At 32.7% G+C, this 18,345-nt stretch overlaps 1 protein-coding gene across 46 annotated transcripts in view; it reads right to left on the bottom strand.

Moving 5' to 3' along the window:
* Positions 1–18,345, bottom strand: part of LOC142332632 (uncharacterized) — a 104,193-nt gene that overhangs the window by 58,600 nt on the left and 27,248 nt on the right. For 33 of the 46 annotated variants that reach the window (XM_075379190.1, XM_075379192.1, XM_075379194.1 and 30 more), the window contains 9 exons: positions 15,266–15,388; positions 14,085–14,195; positions 13,567–13,689; positions 11,599–11,721; positions 10,431–10,541; positions 9,914–10,036; positions 7,838–7,960; positions 5,881–6,003; positions 4,689–4,811 (listed from right to left, as the gene is read on the bottom strand). In XM_075379190.1, the coding sequence (XP_075235305.1) occupies positions 4,689–4,811; positions 5,881–6,003; positions 7,838–7,960; positions 9,914–10,036; positions 10,431–10,541; positions 11,599–11,721; positions 13,567–13,689; positions 14,085–14,195; positions 15,266–15,388 (1,083 nt within the window). The remainder of the gene's footprint in view (positions 1–4,688; positions 4,812–5,880; positions 6,004–7,837; positions 7,961–9,913; positions 10,037–10,430; positions 10,542–11,598; positions 11,722–13,566; positions 13,690–14,084; positions 14,196–15,265; positions 15,389–18,345) is intronic. The other 13 variants (XM_075379233.1, XM_075379235.1, XM_075379238.1 and 10 more) reach the window with 11 other exon arrangements.

The following is an 18,345-nucleotide window of genomic DNA, read 5'->3' as shown; positions in this document are numbered from 1 at the left end:
GGGCACGGTGTATCGGCTGGTTTTGGCTTATAGCAAGCCGAACGACGCGGTAACCGGCGCAGATCTGGATGCCGTGCTGGAAAATTGGGATGGGCCCGTAATACTCATGGGCGACTTCAATGCCAAACACGTGTCATGGAACAGCATTCTGACAAATCCGAATGGCAGATTGCTGTACGAAAGGGCGAGAGCCCGCCGCTTGGTCGTCGCAGGCCCTGAGGTGCCCACGTTCCTGCATCGCTCAGGCAGATCTAGGCCTGACGTGCTGGATATCGCAGTCATGAAGGGGGTACCCTCCCATTCATGATTGAAACGGTAGAAGACCTCAGCTCGGACAATTCCCCTGTCCTGTTGGAACTAGGTCAGGCAGGGGGTGGCCGAGATCCTCCGCCTATACCCCGAAGGTCAGTCAACTGGAAAAGGTTCTACGCGACCCTCCAGCGGGAGTACAGGCCGGTAAATCCTGAGCTCCTGAACACCCCGGAGGAAATCGACGACACTGTCGGGCGCGTCACGTCATCAATGACCGAGGCCCTGGCAGGCAGCTCATCGGCCAAAACTCGAGCAGTTGTTCGAAACGACCTCCCTCCTCATATCTCCGAAGCCATAACGGAGAAACGACGACTGAGGAGGAGATATAGAATCACCCTGTCCCCCGCTGATAAGCGGGCCTTTTATAATCAAACGGACAGGGTAAAACAACTGCTGACAAGCCATCGAGAGGATTCGTGGAACGAATACCTCGCCTCGGTCTCTGACGACATCTCCTCGGTGTTCAGGTTGAACAGGAGACTGCGAGAAGGGAAGAAGCCTCGCCATCCGGTTGTGAGGCAGCGAGGTTTTCTTGCATACTCGGAGGCGGAGAGGGCCGAGGTATTCGCCGATACCTTGGAGGAGCAGTTCACTCCAAACCCCCCTCCCACCCCGAACGACGAGCACACAACCGAGGTGGAATCCTTTCTTGTAGATTATTTCTCACAGGTGGAGGACGCCCCTCTAGAGATTGACCAAGTCACTGAAGCGGAAGTTTCCGCAGCCATTAAGGCCACAAGCCCCGACAAGGCCCCGGGTGTCGACGGGATCAGCGCCCGTGCATTCCGGAACATACCGGCCTCCGTGATTACAGCAATTTCGTTGATATTCACGTCCATTTTGTACGTTGGATATTTCCCGAATTGTTGGAAAACGGCCAAAGTCGTATGTTTACCCAAACCGGGGAAAAGTTTACTTTTCCCACGGAATTATAGGCCAATCTCCCTGTTACCGGTATTGTCTAAGTTGTTCGAGAGGATTTTTCTCGAAAAACTGAGGCGATACATGGAGGGAGAAGTGCGGCCCGAGCAATTTGGGTTCAGGGAGGGTCACTCAACCACCCTCCAACTGGTAAAAATAATAGACGACCTTGTCGGAGGCCTGAACAGGAAACGGGTGACTGCAGCCGTTTTTCTGGATGTGGCCAAGGCCTTTGACAAAGTTTGGCATAGCGGGCTGCTTTATAAGCTAGCGCGATCGGCGATCCCGTACCGCTATGTCAGACTGATGCGGTCATATCTGCTAGACCGACATTTTGTCGTGCGCGTAGGGGAAACGATTTCCTCTACCAGAGAAATAGCCGCTGGGGTTCCCCAAGGAGCAGTACTTTCCCCGTTCTTGTACACTTTGTACGTGAACGATATGCCGCTGTCGGAAGGGGTCAAAACGGCCCTTTACGCAGACGACACGGCATATTTCTACGAATCCGCAAATGTGGATTACGCGGTCCGGAGGCTCCAAAGGCAACTGGACTTAGTGGAACCGTGGCTCGACATGTGGAGAATCAGGGTCAACGGTGAAAAATCGGTGGCCGTGATGTTCACATGCAAGACACGAAAACCGACCAGAGAGCTGGAAATCTCAGGGGAGAAAATCCCTTTTGAGAAAACAGTTAAGTACCTGGGGGTGGTGTTGGACAGGCGGCTTACCTTCGGCGAACATGTAAATTATGCGACCCGGAGGGCTAAGGCCGCCAGAGCCTCGCTATACCCAGTGCTGAACAGTGCCAGCCCGTACCCACTGGCAACTAAGCTCCTCATTTTTCGGCTGTACGTACTGCCGATTCTAACATATGCTTACCCGGCATGGGGGGCAGTGTTGAGCTCCTCGCTTCAAAAGAAGATCGAGGCCGTCCAAAACATCGCGTTGCGGACGATCTTTGGAGCTCCGTGGTTCGTCAGGAACGCCACTCTCCGATCTGATGCGAGATTTCAATCCGTGTCCGAGGTGGGGGTGGCGCAGGCGCGCAGACTGTTCGGGAGAGCGGCTGTGTCCGAACACAGTCATCTTCGGGACATCTGCCGAGAGGACCCAACTCCGACAGTTGTAAGGAAGCGGCCTCACGCCGTACTGGACGAACCACCGTGATGGTGCGGTGCGGTAGCCGAAAATCGACAAACCAGGCTTAGGGGCCTCCATATCGCATGAACCATAAACGGAATAGTGCGTCAGACGCGTTTCCGGGGTCGCGAGTGAAAAGTTTTCGCGAGTTATATAGTTTGAAGACGTCAAACACGGTAAGTCGCGCATAAAACAAAAACGCGGTCTAAATAAAAAAAAAAACCTACAGTAAGACAAAATATCCCAGCAATTGCGACTCCTCCGGAAAAGGGGACGCATTGCTCCCTCCTTATAGCTAGTGCCCCTTTGTGGCGTATTCCTGCTAGCCTATTAAAGAGTTAGCACCGAAAGGACTTCAGTGGACGGTCTGAAGGGGAATTACGTCGGGAGGACAGGCTTTATAAGCCTAGCCTTCCGCGGTCGGCCCATGAAATGGGTTCGATAACGCTGGTTTAACAACGGATTGGAATGCAATTAAATCCGTCTTAAATTCACTAAAATAATAATAGACAAAACTTGAAAAATTAGATCCGAGATTAAAAAAAAAATAACCCTTTTAAAAAACAAGCCCGATTAGAATGATCCAGCAGCAAGGGACTCTGTCCAGGTTCTGCGATAAAGTAGGGAGTAATAGACTCCTGCCAACTTTGCATTCCATTCCAAGAACATAGATTGGAGAATATTAACGCATATTACAGCCTTTATTTTATATTTAAATTAGTACACAAACTAGTATTGAAATCTTGGTTATTAACAAACTGTCACTAAAACCAAATATCAGTTTATTTTTTTGTACACTAATCATAAAATATTAAAAATCAAAACAAAACAATGTACATGTAATTACCAACTTTAAGTTATAACATAACCTCCTTATGGAAAATGCGATTAATATGGAAGAAACAAATTAACATGTTTTTATTTTTTTTATTTGTTCATTTTTGCTTTTTTGGATGGTAGTAGGTTGAAGTGTGCCACTCCTTGCACTGGTGTTTTGTTTTCGTGTCGTACTCAAGTATTCAAGATTCGTCACCAGTAATAACATTTTTTTTTAGAAAATCAGTATCCGTCTCAATTCACCCAAAAATCGCTGCACACTTGCACCCTGTTATGTTTCTGATGAACAGTGAAGTTTGCTTGGAATAATTTTGTACAAAATGTTTTCGTATCCAATACATTTATCAAAATTTGATGGACTGTGGTACGGTTAAAAATCAATTCTTCGGCAATCATTCTGACAGTTACTTATATAAATTAGCTGTTCATATAACCATATGTTTACTAGTAACTTTACAGTGTTGCCACTTTAGCTGATATGTATAGCAATACATTAAAACATTTACAAAATACCTGATTCTTTTATGAAAACTGAGATATTAAACACAAAAATATTTTCTATAAAAACATTATTTAAAATAACGTATTCATTTTTTATAAATATAAATGTGGTGTTATAAGAGAACGTTAAAAATCAGGTGGGTAGATAAAGTGACCAATGAACAGGGGTTGCGGCAAATTGATGAAGAAAGCATAAAGAAAAATATAATTAAACGAAGAAACATACTTATAGGCTACATATTAAGGCATCCTAGAATAGCCACTTTGATACTGGAAGGAAGGTAGATGGGAAAAATTGTAAAGGCAGGCAACGTTTGGAATATGTAAAACAAACTGTTAGGGTTGTAGCATGTGAGGAATATATCGGAATGAAATGGACTGGCACTAGATAGGGATTCTTGGAATGCTGCACCAAATCAACCAAATAACTGACAACAAAAAAAAAAGTAAAGGGACCGATGAAATTTTCACCGGGATAATGTAAATGTGTTGACATAAATAGCAAAAATAAAACTATAGCAACGTGTACCGATATTCATTTGTTATATAGTTATCATACACGCATTAATGTTAGTAAATTTGTAAATTCTTCTAATACATTTGGTTTCAAGTGTAATATTTTTGGAGAAATTATAATCTACTACTATTTGTATTATATTAATCGATAATGTATCTGTTTCCCTTATATAAGTGAAAAAATTACGGTCATTACTGTGCCAAATTTCCAATCTCAAATAAGGAACGTTAAAAATGTAGAAATCCTCATATCATTTTGTATTAAGTAAACGTGAATAAAAGCTTATTCAAGTTAAAAACTTTGATGGTTACTCTTTGTGCAATCAATGCATATCTCAGTAGATGACAATCTCTATTTTTTTGGAATTAGTAGTGATAGTATCCAGCCCAAGTATTTATTTAATTTTTTTTCTAATCAACCCCTTTAACAATAAAAAAACAATTAACGAAATCATGCTTACAATTTTGTAGGTGGATTTTCCGTCTGTGTACCGATTCTTGGTACTTGTATTATTGGTAGTGAATTGGATTTCACATTATTTTTATTATCTGTATTATATTCCGCTGTACTACGCAAGGGATCCCTGAAAACAAAGCAATAGATCGTATATTAAATTTAAGGAACAATATTTCAGTTTGTATCTCTGCTAATAACATTGGGAACTTAATTGATGATTTCCATGCCGTACTTTTTATTGAATTCTGCAGAAGATATATTGCTATAAAATAAATAATGGTTAATAATAAATTTATATTTATTTAAATTCAGCAACAAAATTGCGGTCCATCATGCTTATCACTGAATTTTGATTATAATCAATCTGATTCTATTCAAACTTGTAAAACACGTACAAGTTTACATCTAACAATAAAAATGTTAGGCTCATTTTTTAACAGGCGTTTATTTTCATGCAACTAAAAATGCTTCACTTATCTTTTCAAATCATTTTAGAAGTTTGTGAGATAGTATATATTTGTATACACTTCTTTCCCATTTTTCCCATTTTTATTCCCATTTTTATTTGACTTTGAGTTTATTTCATAACAAACCATACGTTCTGATAGTATTTTTATGAAAAAACCTATTATTTACAAAACCTGTGTTAAGTAGCCTTTTCAGTTCAAAAATTCGAAGTCCTGTATCAACAAGAAAAAAGTCTATCGGTTTATAAGAAATCATATTCATAAATAAGACCAGATCATAAAGGGTACCGGCATTGTTATTATAAACGATTGTATGAACAATATGGAATGAATTATGCAAACTCTATCTCAAAAAGAGTTGCTAGGTTTTACTATTAGTGCCCAGATAAATCGCAGTACCGTTTGCAATGATTTAATAAAATACACTAAAATGCCCTGGTTATTCTGGCTTTGATCCAACGATTATTTTCCTCTATTTTAATAATATATTTTGGGAATAAAGAATTTTAATTCAGGTTTTTTGTTTTTATACTAAAATGTGATAATTATGATAAATAATATACTGACAGATACAGTTGTGTCATTAATCTCTGATATGTTTGACCATATGGGTAATTTTTTTTTACCTTTCATCACTAATTGTACGGAATTTAACTATTTATTTAATATTACTGTCTTGTTTACCCATATTACTTATATGGTGTAAAAAGTAAACTGAGATATGCTTACCGGTTTGCACGCGGATTTTCTTCCTGTGCAGTGTATTTTGGTTCATCAGAAGATCCTGGCGAATACGATTTATTACTATCTTCTTTACCAGTAAAACGTTTTATGGTATTAGTCAATGTATCTCTGAAAATCAAAAAAAATATGTGAATGACGTCTTATGAAGAAAGTTAATTTTGAGCTTTAACTAAATGTCAATTTAGAGTGTTTCTAATTATTTGAATGCTGGCAGGTCCGTATGATAGTGAAAACGGGAGGTTTTCTTTTTAGATAGTTATGGAAGCATTACCAAAATTCTTATTTTATTATTAAATTTAAGAACTTAGATTGGAGAATATTAACGCATATTACAGCCTTTATTTTATATTTAAATTAGTACACAAACTAGTAGTAAAATCTTCGTTATTAACAAACTGTCACTAAAACCAAATATCAGTTTATTTTTTTATACACTAATCATAAAATATTAAAAATCAAAACAAAACAATGTACATGTAATTACCAACTTTAAGTTATAACATAACCTCCTTATGGAAAATGCGATTAATATGGAAGAAACAAATTAACATGTTTTTATTTTTTTTATTTGTTCATTTTTGCTTTTTTGGATGGTAGTAGGTTGAAGTGTGCCACTCCTTGCACTGGTGTTTTGTTTTCGTGTCGTACTCAAGTATTCAAGATTCGTCACCAGTAATAACATTTTTTTTTGAAAATCAGTATCCGTCTCAATTCACCCAAAAATCGCTGCACACTTGCACCCTGTTATGTGTCTGATGAACAGTAAAGTTTGCTTGGAATAATTTTGTACAAAATGTTTTCGTATCCAATACATTTATCAAAATTTGATGGACTGTGGTACGGTTAAAATTCAATTCTTCGGCAATCATTCTGACAGTTACTTATATAAATTAGCTGTTCATATAACCATATGTTTACTAGTAACTTTACAGTGTTGTCACTTTAGCTGATATGTATAGCAATACATTAAAACATTTACAAAATATCTGATTCTTTTATGAAAACTGAGATATTAAACACAAAAATATTTTCTATAAAAACATTATTTAAAACAACGTATTCATTTTTTTTAAACATAAATGTGGTGTTATAAGAGAACGTTAAAAATCAGGTGGGTAGATAAAGTGACCAATGAACAGGGGTTGCGGCAAATTGATGAAGAAAGCATAAAGAAAAATATAATTAAACGAAGAAACATACTTATAGGCTACATATTAAGGCATCCTAGAATAGTCACTTTGATACTGGAAGGAAGGTAAATGGGAAAAAATGTGAAGGTAGGCAAAGTTTGGAATATGTAAAACAAACTGTTAGGATTGTAGCATGTGAGGGATATACCGGAATGAAATGGACTGGCACTAGATAGAGATTCTTGGAATGCTGCACCAAATCAACCAAATAACTGACAACAAAAAAAAAGTAAATGGACCGATGAAATTTTCACCGGAATAATGTAAATGTGTTGACATAAATAGGAAAAATAAAACTTTAGCAACGTGTACCGATATTCATTTTTTATATAGTTATCATACACGCATTAATGTTAGTAAATTTGTAAATTCTTCTAAAACATTTGGTTTCAAGTGTAATATTTTTGGAGAAATTATAATCTACTACTATTTGTATTATATTAATCGATAATGTATCTGTTTCCCTTATATAAGTGAAAAAATTACGGTCATTACTGTGCCAAATTTCCAATCGCAAATAAGGAACGTTAAAAATGTAGATATCCACATATGATTTTGTATTAAGTAAACGTGAATAAAAGCTTATGCAAGTTAAAAACTTTGATGGTTACTCTTTGTGCAATCAATGCAGTAGATGAAAATCTCTATTTTTTTGGAATTAGTAGTGATAGTATCCAGCCAAAGTATTTATTTCATTTTTTTTCTAATCAACCCCTTTAACAATAAAAAAACAATATACAAACCATGCTTACAATTTTGTATGTGGATTTTCCGTCTGTGAAGCGATTCTTGGTACATGTATTATTGGTAGTGAATTGGATTTCAGATTATTTTTATTATCTGTATTATTTTCCGCTGTACTACGGAAGGGATCCCTGAAAACAAAGCAATAAATCGCGTATTTAATTTTACGATAAATCGTTCATAGTGTATCTCTGTTAATACTATTGGCAGTTTAATTGATGATTTCTATGCCATATTATTACTGAATTCTTAACATGATATTTTTTTGCTATAAAATAAATAAAGATTAATAATAAATTTATATTTATTTAAATTCAGCAATAAAATTGCAGTCCATCATGCTTATCACTGATTTTTGATTATAATTAATTTAATCCTACTCAAACATGTAAAACATGTACAAGTTTACATCTAAAAATAAAAATGTGAGGCTCATTTTTTAACAGGCGTTTATTTTCATGCAAATAAAAATGCTTCACGTATCATTTCAAATCATTTTAGAAGTATGTAAGATAGTATATATTTGTATACACTTCATTCCCATTTAATATGAAATCAAATGATTTTTATTAGACTTTGAGTTTATTTCATAACAAACCATACGTTCTGATAGTATTTTTATGAAAAACACCTATAATTTACAAAGCCTGTATTAAATAATTTTTGCACTTAAAAAATTTTACGAAGTCGTATATCAACAAGAAAAAAGTCCATCGGTTTTTAAGAAATCATATTGATAAATACGAGCAGATCATAAATGGTACTGGTATTGTTATAAAAGATTGTATGAACAGTATGAGATTAAGAATGCAGACTCCATCTCAAAAAGAGTTGCTAGGTTCTACATGCAGTGTCCAGATAAATCGCAGTTCTGTTTGCAATGATTTAATAAAATATCCTAAAATGTCCCGGTTTTTGTGGCTTTGATTCACCGATTATTTTCCTGTATATATTTTATTAATATATTTACACGAATAAACAATTTTAAATTATTCATTAATTCAGTTTTTTGTTTAAATTCTAAAATGGCATAATAATTATAACAAATTATATATTAGTGGTTTCTCTTGTTTTCATTTGATTCATTGCTTAATTTTATTATTTGATTTTAGAAATAATATTTTATTATTACCTTCGTGCATAAAAACTATATATTTACAGATTTCATGCGTTTTATATAATATAAAAAATAACAACATTCTGTTAAATTAATGAGTGAAACAGTTTACCACAACATGGGACAATTTAATTATATAGCGTAATTAATTATTAATTTTTTTTTCCAATGATATTAATTTTTATCTTATTCCATAACTATGTTTTATGAGTTTTGTTACTATGACGTTCTATGTTTCATTTTTGCGATAAATTAACGTATTCGCTTTCGTTTCATATCAATGAGAACAAGAAGATCGCTACACACTTGCAGCCTGTTTTTTTTCTGTTCAACAGTGACATTTTTTTGGACTAATTTTGCACAAACCATTTCATATCCCTATCATTTGTAAAAATTTGATGAATGTGTTCCAGTTAAAATTAAATTGTCTTGCAATCATTCTGACAGTTAATCGCCGGTCCTACCGCATCAAGTCAATGGGTGGAATTAAAAAGCAATAATAAAACTTTAGCAACGTGTCCCGATATTAATTTTATATATAGTTATCTTACCCGCATTAATTTTAGTCAATTTTTAATACTTATTAAATATTTGGTTACAAGTGCAACTTTTTTTTGAGAAATTCTTAGCTACTACTATTTCTATAATATAAATCAATATCACATCAGTTTCGCTTATATATGTGAAAGGATTACAGTCTTTACTGTGTTAAATATCCAATCTCCAATATGGCATGTTTAAAAGGCCGATATCATCACATCATTTTGTATTAAGTAAACGTGTACAAAGCTTAAGCAAGTAAAAATTTCCAAAGGTTAGAAGTTGTGCAATCAATGCGTATCTCAGTAGATGACAATCTCTATTTTTTGTATTAGAAGTGATAGTATCCAGCCAAAGTATTTATTTCATTTTTTTTTCAAAGCAAGCCCTTTAACAATAAAAAAACATAATACGAAATCATGCTTACAATTTCTTAGGTGGATTTTCCGTCTGTGAACTGCTTCTTGGTTCATGTATTTTTTGTTGTGAATTGGATTTTTCATTATTTTTATTATCCGTATTATTATCACCTGCACTACGCAAGGGATCCCTGAAAACAAAGCAAAAAATCGAGTATTTAATATTACAAAAACTTGGAATACCATTGACAGCTTAGTTGATGATTTCCTTGTCATATTTTTTATTGAATTCGAAACAGGATATTGTATTGCTATAAGATAAATGAAGAATAATAAATAATTTATAATTATATAAATTCAGCAATTAAATTGCAATCCTGAATTGCTAATCACTGAATTTTTTTTTCTAGAAAATACAATTGGTAGAAAATATGTTTGTGCAATTAACTATCACCGAAAAAGTACGAAGTATATTATTTTGATTAATCATTAAAATACAGTGGATCAAATTAAATAAAAAATGTGCTATATTTTATAAAATATCAAAACGAATGAAAAACATAAAAATGTATATATATTACTTACCGTGTTTCTGTGGTTCTTAATTCTTCATTTATTGGAAAATTACTAGCCTTCTTTTCTTTATTTTTAAGGGAATTTATGGAATCATCAACCCTATAATACAAATGTAAAGTACTGAAAATCACAAAGAAATGATTTCAATTAAATATAATACATGAAAAAATAAAGGTAATACCAAAATCTATTATTTTTTTTGATATTGTAATACTACAATTGGAAAAAATCTAATTCCTTTAAAAAGTACGGAATGACCGTATTTAAAACATGATGAAAATTCTATAAACAATATTATTACTGCAACGTAATAGACGTACACTTTTCAGTTCAAAATAATCAATTTAATTCTACTCAATCTTTGACAACACGTACAAGTTTACATCGAACAATAAAAATGTGGGGCTCATTTTTCAACACGCGTTTATTTTCATACAACTAAAAATGCTTCACGTATCATTTCAAATCATTTTAGAAGCTGTAAGACAATATATATTGGTATACATTGCATTCCCATTTAATAACAAAACAAAGCATTTTTATTTTACTTTGCGTAACAAACCATACGTTCTGATAGTATTTTTATGAAAAAAAACCTATAATTTACAAAGCCTGTGTTAAGTAGCTTTTTCAGTTCAAAAATTTGAAGTCCTGTATCAACAAGAAAAAAGTCGATCGGTTTATAAGAAATCATATTCATAAATAAGACCAGATCATAAAGGGTACCGGCATTGTTATTAAAGTTTGTATGAACAGTATGGAATGATGCATGCAGACTCCATCTCAAAAACAGTTGCTAGCTTCTACATGGAGTGTCCAGATAAATCGCAGTTTTGCTTGCAGAGGTTTAATAAAATATAGTAAATTCTCCTGGTTTTTGTGACTTTGATTTATCGATTATTTTCCTTTATTTTAATAATATATTTACATGAATAAGCAATTTTAAATTATAAATTAATTCAGTTTATTTTAATTCTAAAATGGCATAATAACGATAACAAATAATATATTAGTGACAGATGACTGTTTTGTAATTTATATATGATATGTTTGACTGTATGCGTAATTTTCTTCACCATTCATCTCTAATTGTACGGATTTAAACAATTTTTTTAATATTACTTTCTTGTTTACCCATATTATATATAGTATAAAAAGTAAACAAAGATATGCTTACCGGTTTGCACGTGGACTTTCTGTCTGTGAATTGTATTTTGGTTCATCAGATGATCCTGGTGAGTAAGATTTATTATTATCTTCATTACCAGTAGCATTTTTTATTTTATCTGACAATGTATCTCTGAAAACCAAAAAAGAAAAATTTGTTCGGGAAAGTGACAAAAATAAAATTACACATAGCTCGTTTTTGCCAAAAGAAAATTGGTCTTAATTTTTAGCTGTATGAAAAACAGAATTATATAACCATATTCATAAAAACGAAAAAATGCATAAATACATTATTACATAATTGCTTTGTTAAAAACAAATGTTTTGCACAAAATCTCCTTATGCGATATTTATATATAACAATCGTTAAGTAAATTATAGGTAAACTTGTTACGTTAAATATTATTTTTACTTACAGACAGAATATAATACCAATACAGAGTATAATAAGAATATCTTACTGATTAACAGAGGATTACCTTATTATTTAGTAGACGATTACTGTTTTTTGTTAATGAAATACGATATCTTGATACTCACTGGCACAGAATGTAATCTGGACTATCATAATAGAAAGTTCAACAGACGATTAGTTTAGAATGAAAAACATTAATATCTTGATATGCACTTACGCAGGATGTAATCTGGATTATCATAACAGAGAGTTTAACGGACGATTACTGTAGAATGAAAAGCATTAACATCTTGATATTCACTTGCACAAAATACAATCTTACAATTGTGGATTTTATATATGTCTACATAAATCCTTTGAATTTAATATTTTATCATACCTTTATAGAGGGGAAGAATCACAAACATAATGTTTGAAGGATTTTTGACATACAACATAGCTTCATAAGTATTAAACATAAAGAATGTTCGCCGAGTTCACACAACAAAGATTCGTAGGTATTATACCATAACAAAAGATACTTTCAGATTTAATTGAAACATACACTTTTTAACAAGAAAACATATAAAATCATTAAACGTTCGAAACAAAAAATTAAATATGTTCACAAAGACAGCTTAACAAATTGTTGAAAAATATATATAATTTAATGTATGTATTTGTATACACTGTACGATGTGTAAATCTTGACTGAACAATATAAGTCTTCAAATGATAGATTAAGAATAGGCTAGACGAGAGAGTGACTGTGATCAGAGAGAAGCTGAGAGAGACTGATGGTCAGAGACAGACTGTGATCAGAGAGAGACTGAGAGAGACACTGTCAGAGACTGTGATCAGAGGGACTGAGAGAGACTGCCAGATGACAATGCGAGGGAGAAAAACACTCAACGGGAGGCTGCCTGAGTCTAGTGGAGAGCCGGCTTATATAGTATAGGTGTTGCCGAGTGAACTGTAAAGAGCCGAGTGATGGCGATAGAAGCCGAGTGCATCCGAAAGGAGCTGTGTGAACTGTGAAGAGCCGCTAAATCGTCAGGCGCCGAGTGCATCCCAAAGGAGCCGAGTGAATCTTCAGGAGCCGAGTGAGTCATCAGGAGCCGAGTGAATGTAACATGTTTACGTTTTGTTCTTCTTCTTTTTTTTATTTTATTATCTTTTTTTTAAACATTATACACATGAAATAATACAGAGTTAAATCTTAATAAATAATCAATAAAAAAGTCATAAATAAAAATCAACTGAGCATATATATATGTACGTTTAATAGAATGCATAAATTGCAGTGTATAAAAAATTTATTATTTATAATTGAAATATTCATTAGATCGAAATAGTGTTAAAATTTAGATGAAAACAAGTCAAATACCAAACCAGTTGAATTAACTTAAAACTGCTTTACGCATTCGTGGAAACATAATGTGTATGAAGTTTTATGAAGAAAGTTCATTTTGAGCTTTAACTAATTGTCTATTTAAAGTTTCTAATTATTTGAATGCTGGCAGGTCGGTTTGATAGAGAAAAAGGGAGGTTTTGTTTCTATGTAGTTAACGAAATCATGCTTACAATTTCTTAGGTGGAATTTCCGTCTGTGAACTGCTTCTTGGTTCATGTATTTTTTGTTGTGAATTGGATTTTTCATTATTTTTATTATCCGTATTATTATCACCTGCACTACGCAAGGGATCCCTGAAAACAAAGCAAAAAATCGAGTATTTAATATTACAAAAACTTGTGAATACCATTGACAGCTTAGTTGATGATTTCCTTGTCATATTTTTTATTGAATTCGAAACAGGATATTGTATTGCTATAAAATAAATGAAGAATAATAAATAATTAATAATTATATAAATTCAGCAATTAAATTGCAATCCTGAATTGCTAATCACTGAATTTTTTTTTCTAGAAAATACAATTGGTAGAAAATATGTTCGTGCAATTAACTATCACCGAAAAAGTACGAAGTATATCATTTTGATTAATCATTAAAATACAGTGGATCAAATTAAATAAAAAATGTGCTATATTTTATAAAATATCAAAACGAATGAAAAACATAAAAATGTATATATATTACTTACCGTGATTCTGTCGTTCTTAATTCTTCATTTATTGGAAAATTACTAGCCTTCTTTTCTTTATTTTTAAGGGAATTTATGGAATCATCAACCCTATAATACAAATGTAAAGTACTGAAAATCACAAAGAAATGATTTCAATTAAATATAATACATGAAAAAATAAAGGTAATACCAAAATCTATTATTTTTTTTTGATATTGTAATACTACAATTGGAAAAAATCTAATTCCTTTAAAAAGAACGGAATGACCGTATTTAAAACATGATGAAAATTCTATAAACAACATTATTACTGCAACGTAATAGACGTACACTTTTAAGTTCAAAATAATCAATTTGATTCTACTCAATCTTTGACAACATATACAAGTTTACATCGAACAATAAAAATGTGGGGCTCATTTTTCAACAGGCGATTATTTTCATACAACTAAAAATGCTTCACGTATCATTTCAAATCATTTTAGAAGCTGTAAGACAATATATATTGGTATACATTGCATTCCCATTTAATAACAAAACAAAGCATTTTTATTTTACTTTGCGTTTATTTCATAACAAACCATACGTTCTGATAGTATTTTTATGAAAAAAAACCTATAATTTACAAAGCCTGTGTTAAGTAGCTTTTTCAGTTCAAAAATTTGAAGTCCTGTATCAACAAGAAAAAAGTCGATCGGTTTATAAGAAATCATCTTCATAAATAAGAACAGATCATAAAGGGTACCGACATTGTTATTATAAAAGATTGTATGAACAGTATGGAATGATGCATGCAGACTCCATCTCAAAAACAGTTGCTAGCTTCTACATGGAGTGTCCAGATAAATCGCAGGTTTGTTTGCAGTGGTTTAATAAAATATAGTAAATTCTCCTGGTTTTTGTGACTTTGATTTATCGATTATTTTCCTTTATTTTAATAATATATTTACATGAATAAGCAATTTTAAATTATAAATTAATTCAGTTTATTTTAATTCTAAAATGGCATAATAACGATAACAAATAATATATTAGTGACAGATGACAGTTTTGTAATTTATATATGATATGTTTGACTGTATGCGTAATTTTCTTCACCATTCATCTCTAATTGTACGGATTTAAACAATTTTTTTAATATTACTTTCTTGTTTACCCATATTATATATAGTATAAAAAGTAAGCAAAGATATGCTTACCGGTTTGCACGTGGACTTTCTGTCTGTGAATTGTATTTTGGTTCATCAGATGATCCTGGTGAGTAAGATTTATTATTATCTTCATTACCAGTAAAAGTTTTTGTTGTATTAGTCAATGTATCTCTGAAAACCAAAAAAGAAAAATTTGTTCGGGAAAGTGACAAAAATAAAATTACACATATCTCGTTTTTGCCAAAAGAAAATTGGGCTTAATTTTTAGCTGTATGAAAAACAGAATTATATAACCATATTCATAAAAACGAAAAAATGCATAAATACATTATTACATAATTGCTTTGTTAAAAACAAATGTTTTTCACAAAATCTCCTTATGCGATATTTATATATAACAATCGTTAAGTAAATTATAGGTAAACTTGTTACGTTAAATATTTCTTTTACTTACAGACAGAATATAATAACAATACAGAGTATAATAAGAATATCTTACTGATTAACAGAGGATTACCTTATTATTTAGTAGACGATTACTGTTTTTTGTTAATGAAATACGATATCTTGATACTCACTGGCACAGAATGTAATCTGGACTATCATAATAGAAAGTTCAACAGACGATTAGTTTAGAATGAAAAACATTAATATCTTGATATGCACTTACGCAGGATGTAATCTGGATTATCATAACAGAGAGTTTAACGGACGATTACTGTAGAATGAAAAGCATTAACATCTTGATATTCACTTGCACAAAATACAATCTTACAATTGTGGATTTTATATATGTCTACATAAATCCTTTGAATTTAATATTTTATCATACCTTTATAGAGGGGAAGAATCACAAACATAATGTTTGAAGGATTTTTGACATACAACATAGCTTCATAAGTATTAAACATAAAGAATGTTCGCCGAGTTCACACAACAAAGATTCGTAGGTATTATACCATAACAAAAGATACTTTCAGATTTAATTGAAACATACACTTTTTAACAAGAAAACATATAAAATCATTAAACGTTCGAAACAAAAAATTAAATATGTTCACAAAGACAGCTTAACAAATTGTTGAAAAATATATATAATTTAATGTATGTACTTGTATACACTGTACGATGTGTAAATCTTGACTGAACAATATAAGTCTTCAAATGATAGATTAAGAATAGGCTAGACGAGAGAGTGACTGTGATCAGAGAGAAGCTGAGAGAGACTGATCGTCAGAGACAGACTGTGATCAGAGAGAGACTGAAAGAGACACTGACAGAGACTGATCAGAGAGACTGAGAGAGACTGCCAGATGACAATGCGAGGGAGAAAAACACTCAACGAGAGGCTGCCTGAGTCTAGTGGAGAGCCGGCTTATATAGTATAGGTGGAGCCGAGTGAACTGTAAAGAGCCGAGTGATGGCGATAGAAGCCGAGTGCATCCGAAAGGAGCTGTGTGAACTGTGAAGAGCCGCTAAATCGTCAGGCGCCGAGTGCATCCCAAAGGAGCCGAGTGAATCTTCAGGAGCCGAGTGAATGTAACATGTTTACGTTTTGTTCTTCTTCTTTTTTTTATTTTATTATCTTTTTTTTAAACATTATACACATGAAATAATACAGAGTTAAATCTTAATAAATAATCAATAAAAAAGTCATAAATAAAAATCAACTGAGCATATATATATGTACGTTGAATAGAATGCATAAATTGCAGTGTATAAAAAATTTATTATTTATAATTGAAATATTCATTAGATCGAAATAGTGTTAAAATTTAGATGAAAACAAGTCAAATACCAAACCAGTTGAATTAACTTAAAACTGCTTTACGCATTCGTGGAAACATAATGTGTATGAAGTTTTATGAAGAAAGTTCATTTTGAGCTTTAACTAATTGTCTATTTAGTGTTTCTAATTATTTGAATGCTGGCAGGTCGGTTTGATAGAGAAAAAGGGAGGTTTTGTTTCTATGTAGTTAATGAAACATTTCCGAACCACTGTTTTCAATTTAAGAACTTAGATTGGATAATATTAATACATGTTAGAGCCTTTATTTAAAATTTAATTTGGTTGGCAAATTAGTAGTGCAATCTTCGTTATTAGTAATCTGTCACACATAAACCCCTTAACAGTTTTTTTTTTTTTTTTTCATTGTACATTAATCTTAGAATATTAAAAACAAAACCAAACAGTGTGCATGTATTTACCAATTTTTTGTTATAACAATAAATCCTTATGGAAAATACGAATAATATAGAAGATACAAATTAACATGGTTTTAATTTTTTATTTGCTCATTTTTGCTTTTTTGGATGGTGGAAGGTTGACGTGTGCCACTCCTTGCTCTGGTGATTTGATTCCGTGTCGTACTCAAGTATTCAAGATTCGTCACCAGTAATAACATTTTTTTAGAAAATCAAGATCAGTTTCATATCAATGTGAACAAGAAGATCGCTACACACTTGCAGCCTGTTTTTTTTTTCTGTTCAACAGTGACGTTTTTTGGACTAATTTTGCACAATCCTTTTTCATATCCATATCATTTGTAAAAATTTGATGAATGTGTTTCGGTTAAAATTCAGTTGTCCTGCTATCATTCGGACGGTAAATCGCCGGTCCTACCACATCAAGTCTGTTTCGCACGACATTGTAGTCACGTTTTGGCGGTAAAGGTGTCACAGAGCTTGGATCGTTCGCTACTGATTCCAGGCTATCTGAAAAAAGGGGCTTGTGACTAATAATCCATACGCACTTTCGATTTTGAAAAAGTGTTATTTTTGAAAAATTAACATGTTTTTAATTTTTTATTGGCTCATTTTTGCTTTTTTGGAAGGTGGCGAGTTTGAAGTGTGCCACTTCTTGCTGTGGTGTTTTCTTTCTGTCTCGTACTCAAATATTCAAGATTCATCACCAGTAATAACATTTTTGTTCAAAATCAGCATCGGTTTCAATTCATCCAGGAATCGCGTAACGTTTGCTCCCTGTTGTTTTTCTGTTCAACTTCTGTTCAAGTTTTTTTGGACTAATTCTGCACAATCTTATTCCATATCCAATTCATTTGTCAAAACGTGATGGATGTGATCCGGTTAAAATTCAATAGTTTTGCAATAATTCTGATAGTTGATCG

The sequence above is a fragment of the Lycorma delicatula genome, chromosome 11 (assembly GCF_047948215.1).
Source record: "Lycorma delicatula isolate Av1 chromosome 11, ASM4794821v1, whole genome shotgun sequence".
In the NCBI taxonomy this organism is placed as follows: domain Eukaryota; kingdom Metazoa; phylum Arthropoda; class Insecta; order Hemiptera; family Fulgoridae; genus Lycorma; species Lycorma delicatula.
The sequence above is the reverse complement of the archived record's forward strand: the minus strand, read 5'-3'. Positions and strand labels throughout refer to the sequence as shown.